Here is a 10834-nt window from a genome sequence, read left to right on the forward strand (position 1 = left end):
GTTCGGGAGTCATGCAGACATGGCCGAGATAACTCTCCGGCCAATAACCAACAGCGGGATCTGGATACCCATGTTGGCTCCCGCATGTTCCACGATGATCTCATCGGATGAACCACAATGTCGAGGATTCAATCAATCCCGTATACAATTCCCTTTGTCTAGTGGTACGATACTTGCCCGAGATTTGATCGTCGGTATCCCGATACCTTGTTCAATCTCGTTACCGGCAAGTCTCTTTACTCGTTCCGTAACACATCATCCCGTGATCAACTCCTTGGTCACATTGTGCACATTATGATGATGTCCTACCGAGTGGGCCCAGAGATACCTGTCCGTTTACACGGAGTGACAAATCCCAGTCTCGATTCGTGCCAACCCAACAGACACTTTCGGAGATACCTGTAGTGTACCTTTATAGCCACCCAGTTACGTTGTGACATTTGGCACACCCAAAGTATTCCTACGGTATCCGGGAGTTGCACAATCTCATGGTCTAAGGAAATGATACTTGACATTAGAAAAGCTTTAGCATACGAACTACACGATCTTTGTGCTAGGATTAGGATTGGGTCTTGTCCATCACATCATTCTCCTAATGATGTGATCACGTTATCAACGACATCCAATGCCCATGGTCAGGAAACCGTAACCATCTATTGATCAACGAGCCAGTCAACTAGAGGCTTACTAGGGACATGGTGTTGTCTATGTATCCACACATGTATCTGAGTTTCCTATCAATACAATTCTAGCATGGATAATAAACGATTATCATGAACAAAGAAATATAATAATAACCAATTTATTATTGCCTCTAGGGCATATTTCCAACAGTCTCCCACTTGCACCAGAGTCAATAATCAATTCACATCGATATGTGATTAACACTCAAGGTCACATCCCCATGTGACTAACACCCAAAGAGTTCTGGGTTTGATCATGTTATGCTTGTGAGAGAGGTTTCAGTCAACGGGTCTACAACATTCAGATCCGTATGTACTTCGCAAATTTCTATGTCATCTTGTAGATGCAACTACTATGCTACATTTGGAGCCATTTCAAATAACTGTTCTACTTGGAGCTATTCTAAATTGTTGCTCCATTATACATATCCGGTATCTCTACTCAGAGCTATCCGGATAGGTGTTAAGCTTGCATCGACGTAACTCTTTATGTTGAACTCTTTATCACCTCCATAACCGAGAAACATATCCTTATTCCTCTAAGGAGATAATTTAGACCGCTATCTGGTGATCTACTCCTTGATCACCTTTGTACCCTCTTGCCAAATATGTGGCAAGGCACACATCAGGTGTGGTACTCAGCATGGCATACCGTATGGAGCCTATGACAAAAGCATAGGGGACGACCTTCGTCCTTCCTCTTTCTTCTGCCGTGGTCAAGCTTTAAGTCTTAACTTCATACCTTACAACTCAGGCAAGAACTCCTTTGACTGATCCATCTTGAACACCTTTAAGATCATGTCAAGGTATGTGCTCATTTGAAAGTACCATTAAGCGTTTTGATCTATCCATATAGATCTTGATGCTCAATGTTCAAGTAGCTTAATCCAGGCTTTCCATTGAAAAACACTTTCCAAATAACCCTATATGCTTTCCAGAAATTCTACGTCATTTCTGATCAACAATATGTCAACAACATATACTCATCAGAAATTCTATAGTGCTCCCACTCACTTCTTTGGAGATACAAGTTTCTCATAAACTTTGTATACACCCAAAAACTTTGATCATCTCATCAAAGCATACGTTCCAACTCCGAGATGCTTACTCCAGTCCTTAGAAGGATTGCTGGAGCTTTGCATACTTGTTAGCATCTTTCAGGATTGACAAAACCTTCCGGTTGTATCACATACAACCTTTCCTCAAGAAAATCGTCGAGGAAACAATGTTTTGGCATCCTGTCTGCAAGATTTCATAAATAATGCAGTAATCGCTAATATAATTCCAACAGACTCTTAGCATCGCTACGAGTGAGAAAGTCTCATCGTAGTCAACTCCTTGAACTTGTCGGAAAACATCTTAACGACAAGTCGAGCTTTCTTAATGGTGATACTTACCATCATTGTCCGTCTTCCTTTTAAAATCCATATGTACCTAACAGCCTTACGACCATCAAGTAGTTCTTCCAAAGTCTACACTTTGTTTTCATATATGGATCCTCTCTCGGATTATATGGCCTCGAGCCATTTTGGAATCCAGGCCCACCATCGCTTCTCCATAGCTCGTAGGTTCATTGTTGTCTAGCAACATGACTTCCAAGATAGGATTACGTACCACTCTGAATTAGTACGCATCCTTGTCATCCCACGAGGTTTGGTAGTGACTTTATCTGAAGTTTCATGATCACTATCATAAGCTTCCACTTCAATTGGTGTAGGTGCCATAGGAACAACTCCCTGTGCCCTGCCACACACTAGTTGAAGAGACGGTTCAATAACCTCATCAAGTCTCCACCATCCTCCCACTCAATTCTTTCGAGAGAAACTTTTCCTCGAGAAAGGACCCGATTCTAGAAACAATCCCTTGTTGCTTTCGAATCTGAGACAGCAGGTATACCCAACTGTTTTGGGTGTCCTATGAAGATGCATTTATCCGCTTTGGGTTCTAGCTTATTAGCCTGAAACTTTTTCACATAAGCGTTGCAGCCCCAAACTTTTAAGAAATGACATCTTAGGTTTCTCTAAACCATAGTTCATACGGTGTCATCTCATCGGAATTACGTGGTGCCCTATTTAAAGTGAATGTGGTTGTCCCTAATGCCTAACCCATAAACTATCGTGGTAATTCGATAAGAGACATCATGGTATGCATCATATCCAATAGGGTGCAATTATGATGTTCGGACACACCATCACACTATGGTGTTCCAGGCTGTATCGGTTGTGAAACAATTTCCACAATGTCTTAATTCTGTGCCAAACTCGTAATTCAGATATTCATCTCTACGATCATATCATAGACATTTTATCCTCTTGTCACGACGATGTTCAACTTCACTCTGAAATTACTTGAACCTTTCAATAATTTAGACTTATGTTTCATCAAGTAAATATACTCAGTATCTACTCAAATCATCTGTGAAGTAAGAACATAACGATATCCACTACATGCCTCAGCACTCATTGGACTGCGCACATCAAGATGTATTACTTCCAACAAGTTGCTTTCTTGTTCCATTTTACTGAAAACGAGGCTTTCAGTCATCTTGCCCATGTGGTATGATTTGCATGTCTCAAGTGATTCAAAATCAAGTGAGTCCAAACGATCCATCTGTATAGAGTTTCTTCATGCATATCTACCAACAAACATGGTTCGCATGTCTCAATCCTTTCAAAAATGAGTGAGTCCAAAGATCCATCAACATGGAGCTTCTTCATGCGTTTTATACCAATATGACTCAAATTGCAGTGCCACATTTGTGTGGTACTATCATTACTATCTTATACCTTTGGCATGAAAATGTGTATCACTACGATCGGGATGGTATTATTCAAATAAACAGAGTAACCATTATTCTCCTTAAATGAATAACCGTATCGCGATAGACATAATCCAATCATGTCTATGCTTAACGCAAACACCAAATAACAATTATTTAGGTTTTAATACCAATCTCGATGGTAGAGGGAGCGTACGATATTTGATCAACCTTGGAAATACTTCCAACACATATCGTCATCTCACCTTTTAGCTAGTCTCCGTTTATTCCGTAGCCTTTTGTTTCGAGTTACTAACACTTAGCAACCGAACCGGTATCTAATACCCTGGTGCTACTAGGAGTACTAGTAAAGTACACATTATAATGCATATCCAATATACTTCTGTCGACCTTGCCAGCCTTCTCATCTACCAAGTATCTAGGGTGGTTCTGCTTCAGTGACTGTTCCCCTTATTACAGAAGCACTTGGTCTCGGGCTTGGGTTCAACTTTGGGTTTCTTCACTAGAACAACAACTGATTTGTTGTTCCATGAAGTATCCCTTTCTTGCCCTTGCCCTTCTTGAAACTAGTGGTTTTACTAACCATCAACGATTGATGCTCCCTTTTGATTTCTACTTTTCGTGGTGTCGCGAATAGCTCAAGGATCATATCTATCCCTGATATGTTATAGTTCATCACGAAGCTCTAGTAGCTTGGTGGCAGTGACTTTGGAGAACCATCACTATTTCATCTGGAAGATCAACTCCCACTCGATTCAAGTGATTGTTGTACTCAGACAATCTGAGCACAAGCTCAAGATTGAGCTTTTCTCCCTTATTATGCAGGCTAAGAAAATCATCGGAGGTCTTATACCTCTTGACGTGGGCATGAGCCTGAAATCCCAATTTCAGTCCTTGGAACATCTCATATGTTCTGCGATGTTTCAAAAACGTCTTTGGTGCCTCAATTCTAAACCATTTAGCATTACGCACTGAACTATCATGTAGTCATCAAAACGTGTATGTCAGATGTTCGCAACATCCACATACGACGTTCGAGGTTCAGCACACTGAGCGGTGCATTAAGGACATAAGCCTTCTACTGTCTGCATAAATGCTACTATCAACTTTCAACTAATTTTTCTCTAGGAACATATCTAAACAGTAGAACTGAAGCGCGAGCTATACATAATTTGCGAAGACCTTTTGACTATGTTCAGGATAATTAAGTTCATCTTATGAACTCCCACTCAGATAGACATCCCTCTAGTCATCTAAGTGATACATGATCTGAATCAACTAGGCCGTGTCCGATCATCACGTGAGACGGACTAGTCATCATCGGTGAACATCTCATGTTGATCGCATCTTCTATACGACTCATGTTCGACCTTTACTGGAGACGGTGAAGCCCATGAGCTTTCCGGCGGGAACGCCGAAAACGCATTTTCCGGAGTGATCTTAATGTCGTATGTTCGGAGATTGGTGAACGTGAGCGTCAAGTCGTCTATTAAAGAGTCGACGTGTCTGGTTTTAATGACCACATCGTCTACATATGCCTCCACAGTCTTACCGATCTGCTTTTCCAGACATGTCTGGATCATGCGCTGATATGTTGCGCTGGTGTTTTTGAGCCTGAAGGGCGTTGTGTTAAAACAGAAGGGGCCGTATGGCGTGATAAATGCCGTTGCGGCTTGATCAGACTCTGCCATCTTAATCTGGTGGTAACCGGAGTATGCGTCGAGGAAGCACAATGATTCGTGTCCTGCGGTAGCGTCGATGATTTGATCGATGCGAGGGAGTGGGAAGGGATCCTTTGGGCAAGCTTTATTAAGGTTTTTGAAGTCGACACATAGGCGCCAGGATTTGTCCTCCTTTGGTACCATCACCAGGTTTGCTAGTCAGTCCGGATGTTTTATTTCTTTAATAAATCCGGACTCCAGTAGCTTGGCCAGCTCCTCTCCCATGGCTTGTCGCTTAGGTTCAGAGAAACGCCGAAGAGTCTGCTTGACTGGCTTGAATCCTTTTAGAATATTAAGGCTATGCTCGGCCAATCTGCGTGGGATTCCTCGCATGTCTGAAGGATACCAGGCGAATATATCCCAATTCTCGCGCAGAAACTCCCGTAGTGCGACGTCTACAACGGGGTCTAACCGTGCCCCAATGGATGCTATTTTTGTGGGGCCCGTTGGATAGACTTGGAATTTAACTATTTCATCCGCTGGTTTAAAGGAGGTGGACTTGTATCTTTTGTCTAGTATCACGTCGTTCCTGTCCACCGTGGAGCGCAGCACGGTTAACTCCTCCGCCACAAGGGTTTCGGATAATGCCTCGAGGGCTAATGCGGCTGTTTTGTCTTCGGCGCAGAGTGCTAGGTCCGGATCACTAACTAGAGTGATGATTCCATTGGGTCCAGGCATTTTGAGCTTCATGTACCCGTAGTGGGGTATGGCTTGAAAAATCGTGAATGCCTCCCGCCCTAGAAGGGCGTGGTATCCGCTACTGAACGGGGCCACTTGGAATGTAATTTCTTCGGACCTGTAATTCTCCGGAGTGCCGAATACCACATCAAGTGTGATTTTTCCAGCGCAACGTGCCTCCCGACTAGTGATGATTCCTCGGAAGGTCGTACTGCTTTGCTCAATACGGTTGCTGTCTATTTCCATTTTTTGGAGAGTTTCCTCATAAATGAGGTTTAATCCGCTGCCGCCATCCATGAGCACCTTAGTGAGCCGAAAGCCGTCCACAATTGGATTGAGAACCAAATCGGCTGGTGTTTGGGTTGTTCGGGATTTAGGTTCGTCACTGGCATTGAAGGTGATAGCCGTGTCGTCCATGGATTTATTGCTGCCACATGGCAGACTTCAGTAAGGTTGTGGAGTGCTCGCTTGCACCTATTATTTGAGGCAAAGGTCTCAAAGACCGTCAATACTGTATTGTTATCTGTGGGAAGGTGCTCTGAGGTATTTTGGGTGAGGAGATCCTCACCGCTTTTGGACACCTGCCGAAGTACCCAACATGCTCTAAGGCTGTGTGTTCATATGGTATCCGCTGTACTATGGATTTTGCAGGGCCCCTTAAGCCATCCCTCCAATACGGTTCCATGCCCTGTAGTGGGCTTTTGCTTCTTTGTAATTGAGTCGAGCGACTTATGAGAGTGCACCCTTTTAGTCCGGACTGGGGGTTTTGTCAGAGCCGGATTATCCCAAAATTGTGTTTGGGTTTTCCAGGCACTTTCCATCGCACAGTATTTCCGTACTATGGCCGCCAAGTCAGCGAAGTGTGTTATGTCACGGCGACTTATGACGTTGAGGACTCCCTTGTTCGTGCGGCCCAGCGATGCGATTCCCCTAATGAAAATGACCGGAAATGCAAGGGGCAGCCTGGCGGCAATGGTGGCGGGAGGCTGCAGTAGGGGATGTGGGGAGTGCGCGTTGAGATGTCCCTCCCGTCAACCGTTTTCACGGGATACAGCGCACCGACGAGGCGGGTGGGGAGCTTGTGTTTTCGTGGGTCGGAGAGGGAAGTGTTCCTCAAAAAATTTTATGTGTTGGACACGTTTAAAGTTTCTGTTGGGGTCATTTTTATTTATCGAAAACTATAAATTGACGGTTATTTTATGAATCGAGACGATATGCTATAGATGCTATAACATGCGTAAAAGCAGAATAATTCACTTGGAGCCAGAGCGATCATATAGCGACGCGCATATGCATTGTGCTCCTGACGGACAGGAGTCGCCTGATCTCGTACGTACACGTAGAAAGTAGACTTGACCTCCATAAAAGATGGAAGTCGATGTCAGGTTAGCTGTACGTACACCGCCATACGCTTCGTGCGGGTGTGGTTGGTTCCAGCTACTCCAACTTTCACTCACTGGTGGTCGGTGAAGATGTTGGTCCGGTGTCGCTGCAGACGCAGCTGACCTTTCCCCCCAACCCGATGAACCCTAAGCCGTCGTCGGTCGCTGCCCGCCGCCCGCCGCCACCGCCACCGACTGCCGTCGCCGGTCCACTCAATCCCGCAACGCCCCCCGGCTCCCCCCTTCCACTCTTCGTTCCAGCGCCCCTGGTTGCGCCTCTGCGGCTCCTGCCCTGTCCGCCCGTCGTGTCCGGCGAGGGCGCGGCGTAGAGACCTCGGCTAGGGCACGAGGCTGCAGTCTGCAGGCTGCCCGGCGGCCGGCGAGGTAGTCCTCATTCCTCACTTCCTTGGTCCTCACTTCCGGCCACATTGTCACTATTTGTCGGTGATTTTAGTTGTAGAAACCGATGACTTGATGGCTTGATGCCCTGTTTTTGTTTATAGATGTCACATTGTCACTAATTGATGATGATTTTAGTTGCTAGATGCCAGAGTTTGTCTGTTTGTTAGATGTAGAAACTGATTTTGACATCGAGAAAATTTTGTTTCTCTAAATTTTTACAGGAACACAAGATGAGTAAAAGAAGCAAGATACTGCATTCTTTTTTTCAAGTTCGAAACACCGAAACCACGACAACAGGTCCTTCAACTCAAACGACTGATAATACCCCTAATGTTAGAGCTGAACTCAAACTCGGTGATGTTGAATCTGACCTCGGTAAGAGAATACCAATTGAGGATTTAGATGCAGACATTAGAATTCTTGCTAGAAGGGAGTACATTAGTATGGGTCCATGCCAACCAACTAATCATGCTTATGAATGGATAAATGGTAAAAGCTTTCATGACTATTGGTTCAATGATCATCGCGGCTGATTATTGTTTTCTGTTTAAGCAATCAAGAGCTGAAAACTATGGTATTTCAAGGTTATCACACACGTAAAGGCGTTTTGCCTCGTCCTCGACATAAGTTTTCACATTTTGCATCATTATTAACTAGTTTACCTGCTATATTATGCATTGATTTGCATTTCAAAATCGATAATTGAAGGTTTAGCTTCTTCTGTTATTGAAGATGCAGTCATGGGAGGCTCAGATCAACCAATTATTTGATTTGGTATCAATCTTTTGTATCATCTATCTATGCTACATAGTCTTTTGATTTGTCTTGCTTTATTAGTTGACCCATCATGGAACAAATGCTGCTATTGAATATGATGTTTGGTTTTTCTTATTAGTTATGCAACATAGATTGACTTTTGTATGCCTTGAAACTAGAGTTTTTTTGAGGTAGTTTTTAGCCCTTAGTTTCTCGCTTGGGGCGTCAGCAAATCCTGGGTCCGCCACTGTCTGTTGGGGTCATTTTTTGATCAAAAACTATAAACTAACAGTTATTTTGCGGATCGAGACGATATGCTATAGATGCTATAACATGCGTAAAAGCAGAATAATTCACTTGGAGCCAGATCAATCCTATAGCGACGCGCATATGCATTGTGCTCCTGACGGACAGGAGTCACCTGATCTCGTACGTACACGTAGAAAGTAGACTTGACCTCCATAAAAGATGGAAGTCGATGTCAGGTTAGCTGTAAGTACACCGCCATACGCTTCGTGCGGGTGTGGTTGGTTCCAGCTACTCCAACTTTCAGTCACTGGTGATCGGTGAAGATGTTGGTCCGGTGTCGCTGCAGCAAGTTATCCCACGTAACATGCATCTTTTACAGGCACGCAGGTGACGACAAATGGGAGAAGCACAGCCAGACACCTGGGGCAGCCGGTCCCAAACCTTGATCTCAGCCAGCATTAACTAACGGTTTATGATCGCTCGAGGCTACCTGCGCTTTTTTGACCAAACGGCCGCTGCCCGACAAGAGGCGAATTTGCAAGCCGTTGGCGAGCGAAAGAAAACAACAACGATAGGCTAGCAGTAGCAGGGAAGCGTGCAGTGTAATGTAGGCCTGCACTGCACTGCACGCCCGGCTGTCACGGCCAGTTGGACTCCAGCAGCACTCGAGAGTCGAGAACCATATACTCCTACCACCACCCTGTATGTGACCTGCCGCTGCCGGCCTTTTCAGTTCAGATACGCCCTGCCCCTGCCCCTGCCCTGGCGTTCTAGAAAGTCCATGCACTCTGTTCAAATTCGCCATGTTTTGCAACCTGACAGCATCATAAACACTGCCCAACATATATTATGCATAATACAGTAGGAGTATATCCGTGACAGCATGCGATGAGCAATAATAAACGGACCAGCGCAACACATATACTCCAGCACAACTTCCCAGCTGAGCTTGCGGTTGCAAATAACATCGGCAACGGCCTTTACAGCACGAGCTGAGCTGTTAAATCGTCCGTCTGGCGGATGCCTTACGCACAAAGCGGCAGCCAGCAGCTCAAGCCACAATCTCCTTTTTTCCTTTGAAAAAAGCACGAAACGGCGATAGGTAGGTTTCGGCACGTCCAGTCCCGAGATCGAAACGGTCTCCTTTATATCCTCCCGTCTCCGCCTGACCGCACCCCGCACGTCTTCCCCCCACGTCTTCGCCCAGTCCCGTCCAACAACGTACCATCTTGAATCTTCTTCGCCTAGGCTAGCTATATACTAGGTCTTCTCCTGCTCAGCCATGGCTATGATGGGCATCATCAAGACCGACATAGCGCCGGAGACGGCGTACGAGACGGAGCCCATGTCTCAGGCTACAGCCAGCTCCGCCGCGGCGGGCGCGCGGTACCGCAGGGGTTTGCTCTCGAGGATGATGCCGCGGGGGCACTACTCGTCCGTCGGCGCCGAGAACGGAAGGGCGCCCGAGGCGGCACCGATGCCCCCGGCCGCTGCCGATGGCTCGGAGGTCGCGGAGAAGCCGCGGCGCGGCTGGCTGCGGCGGCTGATACCGCAGCAGCGGCGGCGCTGGAAGAATCTGGGCGGCGCCAGCGCGTCGAGGCTGGCCGGACTGTCGCGATCGCTGCGGTGGAAGCGGCTGTCCGTGAACCTGAGGGGCAGCTGGGCGTCGGCGCTGCTGGACACCGTCGCGTTCCGCGTGATGTACGTGGTGGAAGCCATCGTGCTTGGCCTCGCGCTCTCCTGCTTCTTCTGCTGCTGCGGCTGCCAGATATAGCTGGCCATGGCCTGCCCCTTGCTGTGATTCGTGCAAGCCCCCTTCTGCTTGCCATTGGGCGTGTAATCTTGTACCCCCGTGCCCCGTCCTTTAATTTTCTTATGTCAATTATAAGATGCTTAGTTCTGCGATCAAGAGGAATTTTCTGCAATATCGTGTTGATCATCGATCGAGTTGGACTCCATTGCAACATAAGTCCAGTTGCGAGGAACCACGTTGCTGGTATGCTGCTTTGCCTATTTGCGAGGAAAAAAAGGGTACGATGCCTAAGAGCAACTCTAGCAGACCTCGCATCCCACCGTCCGCAAAACGCGTTTGCAGTTTGCGGAAAACAACCTTTGCGGGCCGGTGCGGATGGCTATAGATGCAGACCCCTCAAACAGACACATACAAAAGTATATTCGCAGAAT

General features: G+C 46.2%; 1 protein-coding gene across 1 annotated transcript; it reads left to right on the forward strand.

The window, feature by feature from the left end:
- Positions 1–9689: 9689 nt before the first annotated feature.
- LOC123058431 (uncharacterized) lies at positions 9690–10575 on the forward strand. Its single transcript, XM_044481158.1, has one exon. The coding sequence runs from the start codon at positions 9933–9935 to the stop codon at positions 10422–10424; it is 492 nt and encodes a 163-aa protein (XP_044337093.1). The 5' UTR covers positions 9690–9932; the 3' UTR covers positions 10425–10575.
- The last annotated feature ends 259 nt before the right edge of the window (positions 10576–10834 follow it).

This window comes from Triticum aestivum, chromosome 3A (assembly GCF_018294505.1).
Source record: "Triticum aestivum cultivar Chinese Spring chromosome 3A, IWGSC CS RefSeq v2.1, whole genome shotgun sequence".
NCBI classification, from domain to species: domain Eukaryota; kingdom Viridiplantae; phylum Streptophyta; class Magnoliopsida; order Poales; family Poaceae; genus Triticum; species Triticum aestivum.